The 22,769-nt window shown below is 36.4% G+C and overlaps 2 protein-coding genes across 2 annotated transcripts; one reads left to right on the forward strand and one right to left on the reverse strand.

The window, feature by feature from the left end:
- Positions 1-3,870: 3,870 nt before the first annotated feature.
- LOC106430826 lies at positions 3,871-5,775 on the forward strand. Its single transcript, XM_013871623.3, has 5 exons — positions 3,871-4,131; positions 4,286-4,347; positions 4,521-4,605; positions 4,731-4,833; positions 4,914-5,775. The coding sequence occupies exons 1-5, from the start codon at positions 3,998-4,000 to the stop codon at positions 5,505-5,507; spliced, it is 978 nt and encodes a 325-aa protein (XP_013727077.2). The 5' UTR covers positions 3,871-3,997; the 3' UTR covers positions 5,508-5,775.
- Positions 5,776-19,387: 13,612 nt separating this feature from the next.
- On the reverse strand, positions 19,388-21,405 carry LOC106430839 (NAC domain-containing protein 12). The gene is given in 4 exon segments (XM_013871635.3): positions 19,388-19,742; positions 19,745-20,110; positions 20,772-21,037; positions 21,111-21,405. Coding segments are annotated over 4 exon segments (1,083 nt in total). The 5' UTR covers positions 21,298-21,405; the 3' UTR covers positions 19,388-19,478.
- Between the last annotated feature and the right edge of the window lie 1,364 nt (positions 21,406-22,769).

Here is a 22,769-nt window from a genome sequence, read left to right on the forward strand (position 1 = left end):
CAGTCGTCCATCCAAGGGGCTGACAAGGGGTTTACCAGTCTTGTCTGGTCCAAAATACTATTGATTATCCAAAGTGCTTCAAAAGGAAGTGCTAAGGAGGCATACCACATGTTGACCAACCATCCATCATGTTGGATGTTCTCGTGGATTGCAAGGTCAGAGATGGAGTTATGGAGTTAAGTGCATAATCCAAAATGGAGTGTACTCCTCACCAACATTCTACCAAAATGATGACAGGGAAGAATATAATCTTCATTCTCTATTATACTTGGATGGGTCTATCTTTTGAGAATTGATACATGTGCATTGTTTTTTTTTTGAATAATGTACTTGTGTCTCATTTACAAAGGCTGGAGGTGGATTAAATTCTTTGAAGATGACATGAAGTCAGAAGAAATGGAGAGACAGCAAACCAGCTACAAAGAGGTCTTCAAGTTCATAAGGTGATGCAAGGAAGGCATACCACCCAACGCGGCCATAATACAGGGTCTAAGGACCCTACCAAAATGATCTAGTCCCTTTAAACCCCACTGACCAATCCTTAGGCTGTGGGTACTTGCACTCTTTTTCCATAAATGATAGTTTTATCCCAAAGAGGTTTTCCATACTTAAGTTCGTAATGAGGCAAGTATTTTCAGTTCCACTTACCCCGAAATCTCCTATGGTCAAATTCGAGGGAGAGTGTTGGAATAAAGAAGAAATAAAAAGAATGAAAGATAATGGTGAAAAGGAATAGTTGGCAAAACTTCACAAAATTTCACAAAATTTCACTAAACTTAGCCAAACTTTAAGTGTAAACAAGTGTGAAGTCCTAACTTACTTTGAAAGACAAACTAATGATGTGAGCTCATTCAAGGGGACTTCAAGAAGTAATTAAGACTGTTGGAGAGGGTTCAAAATGGTTTGAATTTGAAAATATAATTGTTGGATAGAGAAAACTGCTTACCTAAATCTATTATCTAATTCACCTTTTACCACGCTTTCTCCTGTTAGTCTATTCTGTCTACTAACTCAACCATGCTCTCTGTTCCCTATTTAATAATAGCTTATTGTAGGCAAAGTCAATTTAAAAACAGCTCATGCAACTGATGTTTTAAATTAAATTAATTATTTCTATTTACAAACATTTGGTTACTTCTGTTCTTTGATTTTCTAAGTCTCTTATACTCACAAGCATTCCTAATCTTTTTATTCTCTTGAATAAGCTCTTACATTCTCCAACATTCTTACTTCATTTAATATATATTCTCACAAACAAGTTCATGTCTGCATTGGTCAACAAGAAACTGGTTTTTTGATTATTTCGGATTTTTGTACATTTTAATTCGAATTTATAGGTCTTTTTCTTTTGGACTGTGAGTCCAAACTGTCAGTTAAAAACATATTTTTCAATTCTTTTTTTAGAAATCTAACAAATATTATACAGACGGATTAACATCGTCTTAACATCGTCGGTAATCCGTCAATATATCCATTTTCCGATGGAATATCAACGTTTTTTTTTCGTCGGAACTCGGTTGTTTTCTTGTAGTGATAGAGCACCTGCTTTTTTAATATACTTAATTTATGAAAACGGTTGTGTTCTTACCAAATTTAGTTGCATTTTTTGTATACTAAGTCAATTAATTCTATATGTAAATTATAATGTAAATAAAAATGAAATTAAAACAATTTTTCCCTAATGAAAGTCTAATTATATAATTCCTCTGTTCCAAAATAGACGATGTTTTGGTTTAAGGTACAAAAATTAAGATACACATTTTTTCTAACAAGTAACACTAAGAATATCAATTAAAATTAATTAAACCAATCATGAAAAGAGTTATACAACATTATTGGTCACAAATTTTTCAATAAAAATAAATTCAATATATATTTATAAGACTATCATGTATTTTGGAACTTTAAATACTTTTCAAAATATCACCTATTTTGGAACGAACCAAGTATACTTTTGTATTTAATTTTGATTGTATTCCCGTGACACTCAAAATTCCAAGGACAATAATCAATATAATAAAGAAAGAAATGATAAAAGGTTAAAGCTACAACCTGATTTAAAACACTAAATATTGATAAGCAGTCAATATTTTTATAAATAAACGGAACCTGTCAAAAAAGGGATCTGAAACAAAAGTTGTTTAAAAACGAACAAATTACTTCAAAATTTAAAGTAATTTGATCTATACTATCATTTGAAAAGTGTTTTTCTTATTTGTCATATTATCCATAATTTTAGATAAATTTTTTTATTTGTCATGTTTATGATTTTGACCAGGGAATCATCAATTTAAATTTATCATATTGTTTGAGATTTTGCTTATTTATCATATTCTCCAAAATATAGATAATTTTGCTTATTTGTCAGTTTAAATTTATCATAATGTTTTGTAAACGTGTTGCCTTTATTTTTTGTAATCTTTTACCTCTTTTTTCGATATATATATTGTCAAACACACTACCATAGCTGATCAAGGGAGCAAACTGGGGCACTGGGATATGCGCTTCAACCAACTGATCATAATGACATCACTACGACCCGAGGCACAACCCTAAGAACCGCAACGTCAGTTGCCTCCAACGAGAGCCGTAAAAGGTTAACTGCGACTTGTCAAGCCCAATGTTTGGTGTCAACGAACATAGATCAACCCATAGAAACCAGACACCAAGCTCAAAAATTTGGCCATCACCAAACAAATCTGAGGGATCTGCAAGAGACCACATAGGAGGTCCGAAACGATGAGAGACATCGATCAGCCATATAGAGGCCATAGACGACCACATTTCTGATTGCACGCCATGACGCTTATGAGCCTTGGAGGTAGTGATATCCTCTGGTAGACCCCCCCCCCCCCCCCCCCGCCCCGAGGTAGTGATATCCTCTGGAGCTCGCTTGACCACATAGGAGAAGAATCGGTCTTCGACGACACCATAGAGAGACACTAATCAAACCACTGAAGTCGACCAACATAGAGAAGCCAGAACCGGAAAAGAGCCGCCATAAACCACAAGCTAAGCCGGACATTTGCTCCACCATCACGCGCAGCAAAAACTAGAAAGGAGGAACCGCCATCAGCCTCAACCTCCTCTCGAGCGGAAGCTAATCCGAAGGAGAAACCCTATCCCATAACCTTAAGCATATCGGAAGAGAAACCCAAAAACCGGCGGAGGAGCAAGGGAAAGACAAGGAGGTGAGAGGAGGGAGTCTCCAGCGCCGGCGGTGGCGCTCACGCGCTTGCCGTAAAGAGGAGGAGATGTTTTTTGAGTCTACCTATTATATTATTAACTAGTCAAAAGTTATCTATCAATTTTTATTAATAATTTTAGTCTATCAAAATTACTATAAATTTTAACTATATACAATTTACTTATCATAACTAATAAGTAAATTGTTTTAGAAAAATTCTGTAGGATAGCCATTTTGAAGTTTTTGTCACAAAAATAGCCTTCAATGAAAAAAATGACCAAAAGAAGTTTTATTAAAAATAAAAAATACATTTATACCCTAGGGTTAACTAATCTAGACTTAGGGTTTAGAGTTAGAGGGTAAAGTTTTGAGGATATGGTTTCAAATTTAAAAAAAATAAAAATAAAAATTAAATTTTTTAAAATAAAAAAAAAACTATTTTGGTTATTTTTTTTTATTGAATGTTATTTTGAATGAATTGCCCATTGTTTTTTATCCCGCAATATCGCATGATAGTCATCTAGTTTTCTTAATATCTGATAACAGATCGAGTTATGGAATAATTTGGTTTGTTTAAATAGGGTCCGATTTAAAGAGGAAGAAAAGAAAAAACATATCGGCCTTGGTCCAGGCCCATTAAAGCGAATCACGTGGTAATTTAATAAAGCGGAGCCCTAGACCCGCCGCTGCGTCAAAATCATAGAAGAGAAGAGAACTTCTCAAAATCACACAGATTTGGTCGTTGGCTTTCTTCTTCATTCTCTCTCTCTCGTCTGAATTAACGGTCTTCAATTTTGACCTTTAAGAAATATGTCGGCTCCGTCACCGTCACCGTCACCGTCTCTGACTAACAATGGTCTTTTAGCCGCCGTCACGCCAACTACGAACCTCCGTGGTCGCAACAAACCCAAGTGTATCCAATGCGGCAACGTCGCTCGCTCCAGGTCATCTCGATGAACCTTTTGTCTTTCGATCTTGACAAAGTTTGAAACTTTCAGATGTTTTGGGTTTTGGGATGAATCTTTTTGTCGTTTTATTGGCACTTGCAAAATTCTGCTAATGGCTTATTGATTTCATGCATGAATGTTATAACTGCAGATGCCCCTTTCAATCTTGTAAGGGTTGCTGTTCGAGAGCAGAGAACCCCTGCCCTATTCACGGTAAGATGACATTGATAATCACTCAAAATGATCAGCGTTTGGAGTTTGATAAAAGTATCTTTTCTTTAGGCGAATTGCTTGTGAGAAATATATATATATATATATATATATATATAATATATATATATATATATATGTTGCTTAATTCGGTTTATGTATTCTTGTCGATGCAGTTCTTAAAGGAGTTGCAACTTCTGCTGAGAAAACAGCACCAATTACTCCATCGTCAGACCACAAAGCATCCGAGGGCATTCCTGGGTACATACCTTTTTTTTTTTTTGCTTATATTAGTACAATGGAACTAAAATTGGTTTTGTTAGTTGCTGAGATATTATGATGGCTCCTTTGTTTTGACATTTTTCTTCTATCTGAGACTGCTTCAGGAGTACAACTAGATTTTCATCAATCCGCCATCTTTCTAGCAACTTTGCTCAGTTTAATAACCTCAATGCTACTGCTCGCCAGAGAAAGCCTTTGACGATTAAGGTACTACTAATGAGGAAGGTCACTCTTTGAAAAATCTTCTTCTTGTTTTTTTTGCCTCTTACCCTCTCTACATTGTGTAGGATGCTCAAGCGTTAAACGAGTGGCGGTTTACAAAGCTTAAAGAGTACAGAGACAGACAAATTGAAGTGGAGGATGAAGCTTTTGATCGGTACATGAGTAATGTGAGTCTACTTGAAGAAGCCTTTTCATTGGCATTTGTTCCTGGAGAAGCAGCAGCTTCTGAGCAACACAAGGAGAAAAGAACTGTTTCGGAGCTTAAACTGAGGCTCAGATCAAACTCCGCAAGAACAGAGACCTTCAAAAAGCGGATCAAAGAGACTGTCAAAGCCGGTTTGGAGAAGGTTCAGAAACGGGGTGGTAAATCAGATGATCAAGATGAAGTAAAAAGACGGATCAAAAGACGTAAATGGGAGGAGAAGATTTCAGCTTTGAATGAAATAATCGACAAGCTGAACAAAGCAAGAACCGAAGAGGATCTCAAATCTTGCACAGAGTTGAAATCAAAGCACTATGGTCAAGTTTCTTCCAGTTCTACATCCGAACACAACAAGATTTTCCCTGCTTATGTCCGAAAAGTTGAGGTCTGTGAAGATGCATTTCTTCAAGAAACTGGCGAGCAACTACAATCTTTTGACCAAGTTATAACTTTGTGAACAGTCTGGAGCAAACTACAAACATGTCGATGAATTGAATGTACTGGTGGAGAGGAAAACTTCATTGGCTATATATAGGTTTTTAAATGAGCAAAGATCCTTCAAAGCCAGTCCTCAAGATTGTTGGCTAAAGTAATGTTTAGCTATTGAATCGAGAAAGCTTTGTTGATTCCTAGATTAGAAATTGGACAATTTTTCCGAATAGCAATTTTTAAGTTTTTGTCACAAATTTTTTTAAAAAAATGATTAAAATAACTATTTTTTAATTTTTTTTTCTTTTTAAATTTGAAATCTTATTTTCATAACTCTAGCCCTATCTCTAAACTCTAAGCATGAATATATTTTTACTTTTTAATAAAATTTATTTTTGGTCATTTTTTTCATTGAAAGCTATTTTTGTGACAAAAAAATTTAAAAAAACTATTTTAGAAAATTTCTCTTAAAAATTACTCATTATATATAGATTCTAAAATCATTTTATCGTGTTGCAAAATCAGTCGTAAATTAATTGTAATTTTTATATTTAGTTATTTACACTTGAGTTGTGATTTCATGTTGGACTATTTCAAAATGAAAACCACCAGACTTTTAACAATAAATTGGTTTGGTTAGGATAACCGGTTTTCATTATTCAAAACCTCACGATTTGTTTTGCCTGACACAAAAAGGACTCAGGACTAAGCTACATATACACATGAAAGAGCACAAATACAATTTGGATTACTGTTCTCTTTTGAGACCAACACTATCTTTTGAAATCAAGATTATTATCTTCTTTTTCACAAGACGATCAAGCCAACTATCTGCCCCATATACTTAAATGCCTTTGCCGTTTCCTTCAAGCATTTGTTTTTTCTCGTTCACAGAAGCATCAAGTTTTTAGCAACCTGAGGAGGAATGAATGAAGAGTTGTAATAATAGCAAGTCTCACCTCCCAAAGCAAGCACGTTGAGCTTCTCATGCACTCCTTCAAGCAAGTCTTGTGCATCACCTTCACACCTATTCAACTCCAGCTCTTTCACTTGAACGAATCCATTTGTGTGGTTACATTTTGACAACCAGACATATAGAAGAGTAACCAAGAGATATTGAGAGCATGAGTTCATGAGTCATCAACATTTTGATGCATCTTTAAAACAGAATAAAAGTAGCAAGCTTGGTCTTTGTTACCGTGATTTCTTTCAAGTCTCAGTGAGGAAGTACAAATAAAAAAACTAATCACATACTACCATTCTCGTTCTCATTCTGATCAGTCAAAATCAAGAAACACACGTGTCTTATTATAACTGACAAGTAGATACCGTAGAAATGAGAAAGAAACAAAAGCTGCATTTTGTTGGAACTCTGATTTTTGACATGTTGAAGAGGCTGACTCTTTTTTTCTTTACTTTTCCAGCGAAACCATGGTCTTCGTAGCCGGATTAATAGCTCATTAGAAAGTTATAAACGAGCATTATAATCTAAGTATATTCAAACGTTAAAACAAAGCAAAACTGAATGAGAAATAAAGCAATAAAGTAGGGCACATTGAAATGACAAAACTGTAAATTTTGTCTGTGTTACAGAACACCAACATCCCACGTCGGGTATGAAACTGATATAAATGTATTCATGCCCAAGTTTTTTGTTAAATGCTTATAAGAGAGAGGAGCTATACGCGAGTTGACCCTTAGCTGGGGCTGGGTGAATGTGGATACTGTTGAGATAAGCTTGAAATCTAAAGAAGCTTGAGGATCAAGCTAAAAGGCCTAATCCTATTATGTTTGGGAGTTATAATATATTTATGAGTTATCTAGATATGTTTATCTAATAGGATTAGGAAGTTATAATCTATATATAAAGAGATGTCAAAGTGTGACATAATTTGAGAATTTTAGAGATTGAGGATTGTGAGAGCTTAAGTTTTTGAGTGAGTTTTCTTAAGCATTAATAAAGAAGAGTGAGTTCTTTATATCGAGTTATCTTTGATCTCTGAAACTATATTTGGTATCAGAGCTTAGGAAGAGATGAGTACCGAAATCATACCCTCGACCATGAAACCTAACGAAGGGGGAGGATCTTCTTCGATCAAGTGTCCAATGCTTAACACAACTAATTACACAGTATGGGCAATAAGAATGAAAATTGCTTTAAAGGTGCATAAGGTGTGGGAAGCTATTGAAGAGGAGAGCACCGAAGGAGATAAGAACGACATGGCCATAGCTCTCTTGTTTCAATCCATACCGGAGCTGCTGATCTTACAGGTCAGCGAACTCAATACTGCCAAGAAGGTATGGGACGCGATAAAAGCTAGGCATGTTGGAGCTGAAAGAGTAAAGGAGGCACGGCTACAAACCTTAATGAGCGAATTCGAGAGGTTAAAGATGAAAGATACAGAGAAGATTGATGATTTTGGAGGAAAGATATCTGAGATAGCATCTAAATCTGCAGCCCTAGGAGTCAGCATAGAAGAACCGAAGTTGGTTAAGAAGTTCTTGACGAGCCTACCACGGAAAAAAATATATACACATTGTCGCCTCCCTTGAACAAGTGCTAGACCTAAACAATACCAGCTTTGAAGACATAATTGGTCGTATGAAAGCGTATGAAGAACGCATACATGAAGAAGAAGAAGAAGAACCACAAGAGGATCAGACCAAACTAATGTATTCAAACGCTGAGAATCAAACAACACAACCAAATCCTTATTACAATCGGGATTACAATAGGGACTGGCGAGGACGCGGTCGTGGAGGCAGAGGATACTACAGAGGACGCGACAGAGGAAGGTATGGTGCAAGAGAGTACTAGAACTCTTACACGGTGACCTCTGCGGTCCCATAACTCCGAGTACCTTGGCTGGAAACAGGTATATATTTGTTGTCATAGACGACCACTCTCGATATATGTGGACAATGTTGTTAAAACAAAAAAGTGAAGCTTTCGAGAAATTCAAGAAATTGAGACTCGTGGTAGAACAAGAAACTAGAGAGAAGATAACAACTTTCAGAACAGACAGAGGGGGTGAGTTCGTGTCTAGAGAGTTCAACCTATTTTGCGAAGAAGCAGGGATAAAACAGCATCTAACGGCTCCGTACACTCCACAACAGAACGGGGTTGTGGAGAGACGCAACAGAACATTGATGGAGATGGCAAGAAGCATCTTGAAGCATATGCATATGCCGAATCACCTGTGGGGAGAAGCAACAAGACACGCAACCTATCTTCTTAACCGAATAGCCACTCGAGCACTCAAGGATCAGACTCCGTATGAGGTCTTTCGTGGTCGTAAACCTAACATCAATCACCTTCGGATATTCGGTTGCATCGCTTACGCAAAGAATGATCAAAAACATCTGAGGAAACTTGATGACAGATCTCGCATGCTTGTTCATCTTGGAACAGAACCGGGGTCGAAAGCGTATAGACTCCTTGAACCAGAGACACGGAAGATAGTAGTGAGTCGAGATGTCATATTTGATGAGACAAAAGGTTGGAACTGGAAGAAACAGAGCACCAACGACGAGTATGGAGAGTTTGTTGTCACACTTGGAGAGTTTGGAAACCACGGAATCGCTAAAACAGAGGATACTTCACAGCTCGAGGATAATGGTGAAGCTGCGGATGTTAAGACTAATGAGATCACCGACCACGTATCTAGTGATGTTGAGGACGAGAGTGGTAGCGATACGGAAGTCGAGACATCGCCACTAAGAAGAAGTCAAAGACAAACAACGAAGCCAAAGTATCTAGAGGATTATGTTCTGATCGCAGAAGAAGAAGGAGAGATGCTATTGTTATGTCTAAATAATGAACCGAGGAACTTCCTGGAGGCAAGTGAGTTGAATGAATGGATAGAAGCATGCAAAGACGAGATAGGATCAATAAAAAAAAATTAAGTTTGGAGCTTAGTTGATCTTCCGGTTGGAGCTAAACCTATTGGAGTGAGATGGATATTTAAGATTAAGCGTAATGCGGATGGGACCATCAACAAATACAAAGCCCGACTGGTCGCTAAAGGCTACGTACAACACTATGGGATCGATTTCGACGAGGTCTTCGCCCCTGTAGCACGCCTTGAGACAATCAGACTTCTCATAAGCATTGCCGCAACCAATGGATGGATTGTTCATCATCTTGACGTTAAGACAGCCTTCTTGCACGGTGAACTAAAAGAAACTGTCTACGTATCACAGCCAGAAGGATTTGAAGTAAAAGGAAGTGAAAGAAAAGTCTATCTACTTCACAAAGCACTTTATAGGCTAAGGCAAGCACCAAGGGTATGGAACCATAAACTGAATCGGATATTACTTGAGCTAGGGTTCAACAAATGCAGCAAGGAACCGTCTGTGTATACGAAAGCAGTCAACAACAATATATTGGTAGTGGCAGTGTATGTGGATGACCTGTTCATCACAGGAGCTAATGAAAGAAACGTTGAAGAGTTCAAGAAGGAGATGGCAACTAAGTTTGATATGAGTGACCTTGGCAGGTTAAGTTACTATCTCGGAATATAAGTTCAGCAGGAGGAAGATCGCATAACATTGAATCAACAAAGGTATGCACGAAAGATATTAGAAGAAAGTGGGATGAAGAATTGCAATATGACACAAACACCAATGGAAGCCGGCTTGAAATTATCAAAGTCAATCAAAGAAGAAGACATTGACGCTACACGGTATAGGAGGAATGTCGGGTGATTAAGATACCTTCTTCACACCAGGCCTGATCTCTCATACACTGTGGGAGTATTGAGCAGGTATATGCACAGTCCTAAGACGTCACATGGAGCGGCGATGAAACATTGTATCAGATACCTACAAGGATCAACATCACTAGGCTTGGTATTTTCACGATCATCACCTGAGATTCCGAGGCTCATTGGCTACAGCGACTCAAGTCATAATGTTGACATTGATGATGGAAGAAGTACTGCAGGTCATATTTTCTACTTGGGAGACAGCTTGATCACGTGGAACTCACACAAGCAAGATACAGTTTCATTGTCTTCTTGTGAAGCTGAATTTATGGCAGGAACTGAAGCTGCAAAGCAAGCCATATGGTTACAAGATCTACTGAGTGAGGTGACAAAGAAACCGGTTGAGAGAGTTGCGATCAGGTTCGATAATCAGTCTTCAATAGCGCTTACAAGAAACCCAGTATTTCATGGCAGAAGCAAGCATATCCATTCAAGATATCACTTTATAAGAGAGTGTGTTGAGAAGGAATTAGTGGATGTTGAACATGTACCAAGCGACAAGCAGAAGGCTGACATATTGACTAAATCTTTGGGAAGAATCAAATTCAAAGAAATGAAGGAGCTCATAGGAATGCAAGATTTGGAGAAGAAAGATTTCAAGCTTAAGGGAGAGAATGTTGAGATAAGCTTGAAATCTAAAGAAGCTTGAGGATCAAGCTAAAAGGCCTAATCCTATTATGTTTGGGAGTTATAATATATTTAGGAGTTATCTAGATATGTTTATCTAATAGGATTAGGAAGTTATAATCTCTATATAAAGAGATGTCAAAGTGTGACATAACTTGAGAGTTTTAGAGATTGAGGATTGTGAGAGCTTAAGTTTTTGAGTGAGTTTTCTTAAGCATTAATAAAGAAGAGTGAGTTCTTTACATCGAGTTATCTTTGATCTCTGAAACTATAGATACTACAAGATTTATTTTTGGCAAAATTTCATATTTTTGTTTTGTTTTAACCCATTTTCAAACCAAAAAAAAAATCTATTTCGCTTCTAAACGACAAATAATTCATCTCACATTGACCTGCTTTCCATATGTTTGCCCAAAATATTTCTAAAACGATAAGATAAAATATTTTCCACTATATCGTTTTAAATACTTTGTAATTTTCAGTTTAAATTTTTGGCTATTACAATCTTAACTCTTAAACTCTTCTTCTATATCTCTTGGTCGGATTGATATTTAAAAGTTAAGTTTTATAAAAGGAAAGTTTACTAAAATAACACAAATTAATTTTGTTACTACTAGAGACGGATTGTCATGGATGCCGGAAAATGTCATATGGACTGCAAAGATGCCGGAAAAGCATATCACCTCTCCATGCTGAGATGGAAAGACTCATATGGGCAATGTCATGTTTGCAAGACCTACTTTGCACCATGATTCATATAGAGACGGATTGTTCCGACCTAGTGGACATGATTGCAAACCCCACCGACTGGCTGGCGTTTGCCTCCGAGCTAGTCTCATTCAAACGCCTAAAGCGGGTTTCTCGGTTTTTAGCATTGACCGTATACCCAGGACCAGGAATTTGCGTGCAGATTCTCTCGCGAAGGAGGCAAGAAACATCGGAGTTCTCTTTTCCCATATAGATCAGACCCAGCCGGACATAGCGTCTCTTCGGAACGACTCAAGCTTGACTACCACTTGATCTTAGAAGATGGGCGTCGACAAAAAAAAATAAATTTGTTACTACTAGAGTGACTCATATTTTTTTAAAACTATCAGAATATTTTTCTGGTCGAAATTGCCCTTGTCCTTAATTATAACAAAAAAATATTACCAAAATGCCCTTAACAGTTGATTGACGACATAATTATTTTCAAAAAAAACAAATTTGTCAAATAATAAGTATGTTTATAAAATCTATATAGAAAAATAAATCTACCGTTAAAGTGGTGTCAAGCTTTTTTAGAAACATCAGATTTGTTTCCACGGCAGAATTAATTGTCCGATTTGAATAGAAAACAAAATTTTAAGAATATGTTTGTCGAATGAGATAGCAGATTTTTTATAAATGGTAGATTTTTGTGGTCGACTTATTTTCTTATGCACCGACTTATTTTCTTGTGTTCGACTTATTTTTTACGGCAGAGTTATATATCCGACTTAAAATTGTTGGTAAACTTTTTTTTGTGTGGTGACAGACTTTTTAATTTATGGTGTACCAGATTTATTGTCGGAAATCTGGGTTTATATAAACCAAACTTAATTTAATGTTCATTTTCAATCTGATTTACATTAATTTTAAATATTTTCTATTTTTAGGTTAATTAAGATGAGAGATTCAAACTCAAGTAATTTCTCATAAATTTATGCAAAATTTTCTCAAATAATTTCCAATTAACCATCAATATAATCAGGAACGATCTTGAAATTTTGAGAACTATAAAAAAAAATTAGTTTAAAAAAACTATAAAGTTTAATAAATGTTGGTATAAATATATGTTCTTTACAAATTTGAAAGTTTTTTAGAAAAAATGGAGACCATAAGTCGGTCTTTCACCGGTCTAGAATGTCTGTATAAATATGTCTATGCTCAGAAGTGTTTCACTAGACTTTGTTCCAGGACACGTCCTAAATATAATTTGTGAAATATCTCTTAAACTTTTCGCTTCGTGGAACTCACTTTTCTCAGTGACAGATGCTCAGAATCAGAGCATTGTGAAAAGATAAAAACCAATGATAAGCCATTTGTACAATCATATCTGAAGATTAGAAGCACAAAAAGCCTTCAGATGAAGCATACAATGTAGAAACTGCGAACAGAGTACGAGAAAAGACTATGGATGCCCTATAGTAGAGCTGATTCCCTCAACTCAGATAAAACATCTTCTCCAACAGCTTCGTCCACCATTTGAATGTTGGACAGAAAAAAACTATGGTTCATGCTCATATTCTGAATTGGGTTTTTCCAACCTCATACAGACGAAGAGAATCTTTTCTCATATCCGAGGAAGAAGCCATACCTGAAAAATAAAACACTTCACACGTTATTTTCTTCTCTACAAAGCAGTACAAACCAAATTATAACAAGCCACAGTAGTGAAATATGAAAGCCAAGTTTTGTTTTGACAAATAGAACACTATCAACTACCATATACAAAGAAAACGAAAACCGAAATAAATAATTTAGCTAATGCTAGTGGGAAGATCATAAGATATCTTGAGTGTTCAGATCACATTGAGAAAGGTATCAAGTTGAGAAGAAGATAACACTGAATCTCAGTACAAATAATTATAACGCTATACTTCAAACACGAGTCCAAGTAAGTAAGTAACGACGAACCTAATGGAGTAACTATGGCTTCTTTAATGGTCTAATCCCTTATATAAAGCGAAAAGAGTAATCTCTTTCTCACAAGACATATCTACCAAACTCAACAGCAACACTGAAGTAAAGAACTCACAAAACGTCTACCAAGATACTGTTGAAATTGGGATTCAGGGTTTTTGAAATTAAACATCTTAATCAAACAATATATGTTAAAAAAGTGTTAATAACTACTTGGAATTGGATAGATTTAGCAATTACAGTTGAAATTGGGATTTAGGGTTTACTTGAAAGAGACACGATGGCTACTTGAGGAGGAAATGTCGAGATCGACGGCGGCTGTGACAGAGGAGATGTTGATGGAGTGAGATAGGACGACGGTAACTCTTGATCGGAGATTGCTCCACCTGAGTTTTCTGTCGATGTCGTGACTCGTGAAAGAGAAACCCGAAAAAAACAAAGATTTTTTTTTGTCGATGTCCTTTTGATATCAAGTTAGAGATGGGTAATTGAGTAAATTTGATTACATCCAATTTTCTGTCGATGTCGTGACTCGTGAAAGAGGGACCCGAAAAAAACAAAGATTTTTTTTTTGTCGATGTCCTTTTGATATCAAGTTAGAGATGGGCAATTGAGTAAATTTGCTTACATCTAATTTTAGTCTAGTAATTAAAATTTAATATGAGTCATTTTAGTAATTCTTAGATTAATTAGAGTCATTTTAAGTAATTTCTCTTTATAAAATTATTTATAAAGAAATTTCACAAAAAAATTTGTGATTTGGTTTCAAGCACATCTGCAAAACGTTAATTTTATTATAATGGTTTGTGATTTACTCTCTAACACATCTGCGAAAAAATTCTATACCATATCTTAAACCTTTTTTTATAAAATGATTAGTTTTCACAAAAGTGAGTTTGTTAAACGATCAAAAATCATATACGAATAGTTTCAATGAACACTTGTAAGCGAATGTGCAAAACGTTCTCAAGCTTATAACAATATCCTTTGGTTATAAGGAATGCTCTTTAGTGATTACTGATAACACAAAACTTGATATCGTTATCTAAAATATTATTTTGTGTAAAAAAATTTGTTATATCATGTTGGTGTACTAATATGATTTACTTTTTTGTCAACATAATGACTAACGATAACACCAACACTACTGATGATCAGACTCCAGTCAATGTTGTCTAAAATAAAACGGCTGCAAAACCACTGTTGAAATAATAACAATTGTTGCAGGAGGTAGCTGATCCAATGAAACCACACATCGTAGTCTGTTTGGTTATGATCTTCATCAAGAGGTAGCTGATCCAATGAAATCATGTACCGTAGTCTGTTCGGTGATGATCTTCATCAATTGGTTGCAACTGAATGCACCATAAGTGGTTTGGTTGCCAATCCAACTCTTCTGGAAATTTCGGCTGCAATCAGTGCATTCTTGATTCCATACAAATTTGGTAGTAAAGACTTCAAACCATGACAGAAAAGATGTTATTCTTCCGCACAACACTGAAGTTGGACAAATTAATCAAGGAAGGCAAGCTCCTTACGTCTCATAAGATTTAGGATGTCCACACTCTTGGGAATATTAAGATATAGGCGCAATATGACTTTCTTTGCAAATGATGAACTTTTGGTCATCTCATTGACCCATTGTACCGAGTCTATATTGAAATTCTCAAGGAAAAAGACATCTGGAGATCCTTCGACAAGAAGTATAGAGGCGAGGACGTTGGGTACCAAAAGTTTGTTGTTGCAAAATTTCTTGACTTCAAAATGATTTTCAGAACCCATCATTGATCAAGTTGAAGCTTTTCAGTTGTTGTGATTTAAAATCGCAGCTGAAGGAATATCCATTTGCGAGATATTCACTGTGAACTGATTCAACGAGAAGCTCCCTCCAACATTGTCATGTCCCCGTCTTTGGTACTTCACATATGACCTTTTTGTTTCAAAGAAAACATGAATGGTTTCTTAGATAATAAAGAATGATCGTGAACAAGCTATGATGCAGGGAATGATCAGAAGGATTAGTCAAGGCCCATAAGCAGACCAAATCCCTGGCCGAATGGAACAGATGAATAGTGTGAGAACCGAAATTTTCATTTTCGATTTTAGTTAATGGAGGAAAGCCAAGATACTCGACTTTTCTTGAGGATCCGGATTATCTGCGTAAACACACAAATACGAAAAAGAAAGAGATAACAAAATATCATTGGTAAATTGCACATAGGCGTTTTAGTGAATAATAAGAACAGAGATACAGAGTTCACCGAAAATAGAACGAACATGAAATCGTTAAAAGTGGAGAATCGCATAACAAAGTGGAAAAACATTCTAAGTATAGAACTCGCTAGTCTAGCCACCTAAGTTCTAAATCCTCCTAAAGCTAACATAAATCTCATAGGTCTAAATCTTCGGATCCCAAAGTTCCTCGCTTTAGCTCTCCTTACTACCATGATCTGAACCAAAGCAGTCCCGTTTCTGTTCCAGGAACGGGGACATGACATTGCAAGTGCCATCGGACAATTTTGGTAGAGCTAAAATCCACCAAAACGATGAATACACTGGGCTAAATGAAAAAGATGTGTGCACCTAGAGAAGAGGGAGAATTGGTTTTCGCATGATCCATGAATTCAACCTAGCTCTTTTAGCGAAGCAGCTTTGGCGTCTTGTTCAATTTCCAGATTCATTAGTGGCGAGAGTTCTTCGGGGAAAATACTATCTCCTGAGTTCGCCTTTGCGAATCGGCGCAGTGGATAATCAATCTTATGTGTGGATGACTATTATAGCAGCAAGGAAGCTGTTACTTTTGGGTATCAGGAACAAAGTGCACTCAGGATATTAAATTAATGTTTGGCAGGATCCATGGATTCCCTCAACGCCAGCAAGGCAGGCTCGCCCCAGGGCCCCTGTAGTACATCCAAAGATGACCATCAGTAGTTCTATTAATTTTGAATCGAAGGAGTGGGATGCTCGACTACTGGAACAGTATGTAGACCAAGAGGACATACCAATGATTTAGAGTGTGGCCATGAGCCCTATTCATCGAGGTGATACGTTTTGTTGGAGCTATACCAAAAATGGTCAATATACAGTCAAGTCTGGATATTGGATAGCTACAAATATACTAACAAATGACGAGGAAAAAAAAGTTCTAGAGCCCAGTATAACCAAACTCCAAACCTTTGCTTGGAAAGTGAATGCACCACAACAGATTTGTCATCTTATATGACAATTAATCTCAGGGCAGGTAGCGGTCACAAGGAATCTGGTACGTCGCAATATGCGATGTGATAACTATTGCCCAAGATGTGGAGAGCCAGAAGAAACTGTTACTCATGCGATCTTCGAATGCCCACTGGCCTTACAAATATGGGCATTATCATCAACACCGTCAAGCTCTCAAACTTTCCCTATCTCGAGTATCTACGCCAACATGGACTATCTAGATTAGAGGAAGAATAGTATTATGGAGCCAGAAGATGATAGAGACTCTTATCCTTGGATAATCAGGTACATTTGGAAGGCTAGGAATGATAAACTTTTCAGAAGAATAGACAGAGACCCATTGGAGCTAGTCAGATATGCAGAGAGTGAGTGTAAGGTCTGGTACAATGCAAAAGATATTATACTTGTTCCTTCACATGCACACATTGTTGAAAAAACACAAGCCTTAAGCTTGGGCAATATTTTCATGGTGGCATGGACCGCCACAAATCAATTTAGTGGAATTGGATGGGTTTGGAAGGATAGCATGGGAAATATCCAACTAATGGGGACACAGAACTTAAGGAGGCGTGAGACAGAACTATACTCGGAACTGGAAGCGCTAAGATGAACAATGGAAAGTAAGAAGCAAGGCAACCAGAACTACATGAGAAAAACAGCTGATATCACTAAAGAAAGCAGTGTGGAAGATACATACACTTCCCAAGATTAAAATGTTCTTATGGTGTGCGTTATCAGGTGTGCTTGCAGTTACAGACATGCTAAATTTGAGAGGCCTGGATCTGGACTCGTTGTGCAAGGTATGCAAGTAAGACAGGGAGACCTTTAACCATCTCTTATTTTGCTGCAGTAATGCTGAGGAGATATGGAGTATTTAAGGAGTACCAAAATCGATTCGTGGTTTCTCTCCCTCTCTAGAGGAGAACTTTCAGTTTGTTTTCAACCTATTGGGTAACCAGAACAATGCTAGTTCAGAAATTCCATCACTGCCTTGGCTCCTATGTAATATATGGAAGAAGAGGAACGCTATCTTATATGCTGATACTCAGGGCTCAGGTGCCTTTATGGTGAAAAACGCGGAGGAAGAAGCTAAGTTATGGTTTGCCGAAAATGCGAAAGGGCGTGAGATGGAAGGCCATAGTGATGAGATGAGCAAGAGGAAGCGTTGGATCCCGCCATAAACAGGGGTTCGTAGGTTAAACATGCATGCTAACTGGAGGAATGCACAGCTACATAGTGGAATGGCTTGGATCGCATGAGACTACAGGGGTGATGTGAAACATCATGCCAGAGATGTGTTCATATGCTCACCCTCACGCTTGGTTGCTGAGTTGCGAGGTATCATATGGGTGCTACAGAGCGCAAGGGACCTCCGAGCTACGGACACTATTGTAGCATCAGACCATTAAGACACCATTGATGCACTATCTTCGCCTTCTAATTGGCCACGGTGCAGAGGTTTGCTTCAACAGATCTTTTGCCTAAGAGATCAGTTTCATTTGGTGGTCTTTAAAGGAGAAAAAATAGAGACAAATCAAATAGCCAGAGACATTGCCAAGAGCATAGTACGGAATGGTCTTTTGCAATCTTACCTAGCTCTAGGTGGTCCTGCTTGGCTGCACAATAGATTACAGCGAGAAACGCATGAAGTTAACTAACCAATCTTTCCCTTAAGATGTTAGTCTTTCATATATGCAATACTCTTTTTATCCTTGTCAGACATGTATAATGTCTAAATTCTGGTGCTTTGTATTGGTTTAAGCCTATTTCCAGACGTTAAAAAAACGGATATAAGTATGTTTTCAACGGTTTTATTTTTTTTTCAACATAAAGGGCAACTAAAGCAAAAATGGAATCAAAATGGTTTTATCTCATTAGGACAATGCTATTGAATTTTTTTCTATATTTTCAACTTTTTCCTAATTAAAATCAACCTTTAGCGAGAAGGTCATTTTTGAATAATCTTGCAATTACAATAGTTTCGTAACTTTCGTTTACGTAGTTTTTTTTTTTTAAGAAAGGGCAATCGTTTACGTAGTTAGATAAGTGGTAAAGTAGATTGTCGTATTTGCACGAGGAATAAGACATGGAGAATCTCCAACGAAAACAAAAAGATAACACAGTCGTGCCAAAGTTGAATTAATTATAGCGAAGCGAGAATCTTATTACATTGTGATGTTTTGGTACACTTAGTGTCTGACTGAAAGGTACTTTTAGAGTAAATATTTGAGTGGAAAACTTAGTTACTCCCAGTTACTCTCATAAATCACCAATCAGGTGAAAGACATATTTTTTTTTATTTACTCCATTACTATTGAAATGGAATAAAATGTTACACTACTCTACACATAAGTGAAACTTAATTTAATTTATGTTTCACCCATTTAATCCACTTTCCTCTCTCTCTCATTTTAACTTTCCCACTATATTTCACCTTTTTATTTTCCTTCCATTTACTCCAAAATTACCAATCACACTCTTAATGTATCCAAGTCAAACCAATATCACGTCATTTATTTATACATGTCTATCGCCGAAAAACGACAATGATACTTTATCAAGATTCTTCGTCATTTATTATTCAATTTTGTAAACTTTATGCTAATATAATATTTATAGTTTTGCCTTAAACAAATGTTATTAAACTTTATTTGTTTATTATATGTACCACAGTATATATTTTAGAAATTATCTTGTGTGTGTATGTTTATGTGTATATACAATCATACAGATAAATGAAGAAGAGGGTCTAAAGACGAAGGAGACGAAGAAGATTCTGCGAAGCTACTCCAGATATCGACATTATCATCATTATTCCAGTGAAGATCCCATCGCTGCATCATGGCATCACCATCTTCTTCTTCGTCAAAACTCGTACGATCACACGTATGATGACCATTGTTCAATTGCCACGCCACTAACCGGTCAAGACTAGCCCAATTACTGCAACCCGGTCTGCCGGTTATCTTCTCTTCAACCAAAGAGAGGAATCGAGTTGGTTAGTGGTCGTTAAACATTGGCCGACAAGATTTTCAGATTTGGGTGTCTCAAGACTTGGGAGTTGCATGAATAAAAGATCGTCTTGATGTTGATTTTTGGTTTGGATCTCGGGCATGAAAATATTGGGACCGGAACGGTCCATGCATAGAAGAACGTGGTCCAAAACGGTTGCGTTTAGAGTGTTGTGAAAGGTGGTGGGCCTTCTGTTTTCGTCAGTGTCATCAGGTGAAGAAAATAGAGTGATTTTAGGAGAATCGTCGATCTTTTGATAATTTTTCTTCCTGAACACTCGACATACCACCCAACCGTCTTCGTTGTAACTCATTGGGTCTTCAGTTACAACATCAGAACAGCCCTGCTAATGGAACAGACCGATCAATTAAAAATGCATTAGAAGATTATGAAGACTTTGACGTCGTAAATGCGACTAGTTGAAGTTGTTGGGTGCAAAATACATAGCGAAACAACGACATAGGACTATGTCGTGCCTATAAGTATATTTAATTAAAAACATCAAATGTCCTAATTGAAAGAATATGCCCTGAATATTCTCAATCAGTTTTGTAATCACTTTAATATAGGAGATCGATAATTCTGTTGTAACAAACTCACTGTTATATATACTTGTACATGAGATGAATAAACTCAAGCAAAAAACTTTTGGGGACCATTCCATTGTAGAAACTCAAAGGACAGTTTTTGTTTTTAATTCTAACAATATATATATGTGTGTGATTTAATTCAATGTTAGGAAGTAATTAAAAATTAAAATGAAATTTGAAACAATATTAAAGTAAGCAATCATACAAAAATTCTATAAAAGGTTTTCTAATTATATCCTTTGCGGATAATTTCTGTTAAATCGCCTAGAACCCCTATTAATCTAGGAACTTCTATGAAATATTATTTTTAATATTTTTGTCTTAGTGAAACGAATCTATAGTGCGTACTAGCTAATTCTAGACTTGATCTGCCTCTTACAACCTACAATGATTATTGATGATAGCTACACTTACATTACTTGTTGGAGTATCGTCGAGGCGATACTCATGCATGATCCAATCAGATTTTTCACCATGAGGAGCTCTTCCTTTATAGAACACGAGGGTCTTTCTCAATCCAATTCTCCGGACACAACTATAGATGATCTTATCACGTCCAGTAGCTTTCCAGAATCCAGCGACTGTTGCCCGGTTTGTTCTAGTCCCGGTTGGATATTTCTTGTCCTTATGACTGAAGAAGTACCAATCGTTCTGTGGCGTCAACCCGATTCTACATTCCTCTGCATTTGCTAACCAAAATGGTTCAAAAAAGAAAAGAGGTTTTGATATAAAGGTTTTATGTGTTAGAAGAACCTTGAATATCCCAAGGCTCAAGCTTGTTGAGATCTACTTCACGAATGACATCAAGATCGATCTTTTGAGAGTGAACTTTCTTGCGGAGATAGTAATGGAGAAGTTCTTCTTCTGTTGGATGGAATCTGAAACCTGGAGGCACTTTTGATTGTCCATTAATTGAAAGATTTACATTTTTCTCCGCCATTGATGATGATAACGATATCTTTTTAGTTTGTTTTTGCTCTAGTAGAGTAGAGAAGTTGAATGATTACAAGTGAAGTGGTTACAACTTAGCATAGCAGGCGATGAGATCATTTTATAATGGTGGTGGGATCACTCGAGGATACAGCCCCTAATAAGGGGGAAATTATTATTTAAATAAAGATGTGGAAAATTAGAATGCATTAAAGTGTCTTTATGCTATTAAATAATTTATTAAATTTTTGATTTATGTTTAAATCGAAATTGATCATGTGTAGGTTGTGACGTAATTAGTTCATATTTCTTTTGACGTCTAATGTCATGTATATGTCAGTATATACTAAGGGAAAAATATTAACGTAGGTACGCAGATTTAGTGGACATAAAGCTTGTTGTTTTCTTGTAACTACTTATTACAGAATCTGAGTTTTAGGTGAAAAAGTAAAAAAGAGTATACATAAAAGATTCATGCAGCAGAAATGACAATAGCGTTAACTTTTTGTCGGTAATTCTTCGAATATTGTTATTAATAAAATTTCTTAGATGGTTGAATCAAAACCATTTAACAAAAAGGGCATTGAAAGGAAGTTCGAATCCAATTACCACCCAATTAGAAGTCTGACTTCAACTTTTTCATATATTTGAAACAAAAAACAAAAACTAATAGACGTTGTTTGTGGAAGCCCCTTGTTCAGTGGTTTGACTAAGGGTTCATTAATGCTTCTACACCAATAGGTCTGGATTTCGATTCCCGGAGAAAGCGGAATTATGCGAATTAATGGAGAAGCGGCTTACAAGAAATTTGCAGCATAGCGCAAAGAGTATCGTCAAGGGTGGATCCGATAGGGCGGCTCAGGTAATGCAGTCAGACGTGAATCTTCATAAGGCGGGTAGAATTGTAGGCTGTGGAATCGTCTGTAATATTTCTCCGAGTTTGTAATAGCATAATATATCCAGTGTTAAAAAGAAAAGTAGACGTTGTTTAATTTTGGTTTATTGTTTACAATTAAACTTTAAACCATTTTTGCTCAATCATATATATAAGAAAACCAAAATGGTTCAATATAGGTTTGTTTTCCACTTCCACGCCAAGCAATAGGATAGGTGACGTTATCAATATTAGGGATAGGACGGCTCCCGATATCCAGAAAATTTAGGGTATCTTTGATCAAGATTTGTGGTTTCCGAATATCCATCTAGATATTATACTATCCATGGCATTTAGATCCGGATCCGGATCCAAAAAATAATAAAAAATTATTAAAAAAACTAAAATTCTAAAGGGTAATACATAAAATAAATATTTATACAAGATTTATTAATATCCATATTCGAAACTATGCTAGGCGTGAGTTGGGCGGTCTGTCTGGGCCTAGCGAGTTAACACAAAATCGGAGATTAATCGGAGATTAAACGAGGATTAATTTTTTAACCTTTTATGTATATTTCTATAGATAAATATAATAGTTGAATGAA

The sequence above is a fragment of the Brassica napus genome, chromosome A5, assembly GCF_020379485.1.
Source record: "Brassica napus cultivar Da-Ae chromosome A5, Da-Ae, whole genome shotgun sequence".
Taxonomy (NCBI): Eukaryota; Viridiplantae; Streptophyta; class Magnoliopsida; order Brassicales; family Brassicaceae; genus Brassica; species Brassica napus.

Excerpts from the sequence above, each read along its gene's own strand:
- LOC106430826 (XM_013871623.3), top strand. The coding sequence starts at position 3,998 with ATGTCGGCTCCGTCACCGTCACCGTCACCGTCTCTGACTAACAATGGT. Across the intron at positions 4,132-4,285 it reads GGCAACGTCGCTCGCTCCAG|ATGCCCCTTTCAATCTTGTA; the intron begins GTCATCTCGATG and ends TTATAACTGCAG. Across the intron at positions 4,606-4,730 it reads GCATCCGAGGGCATTCCTGG|GAGTACAACTAGATTTTCAT; the intron begins GTACATACCTTT and ends AGACTGCTTCAG.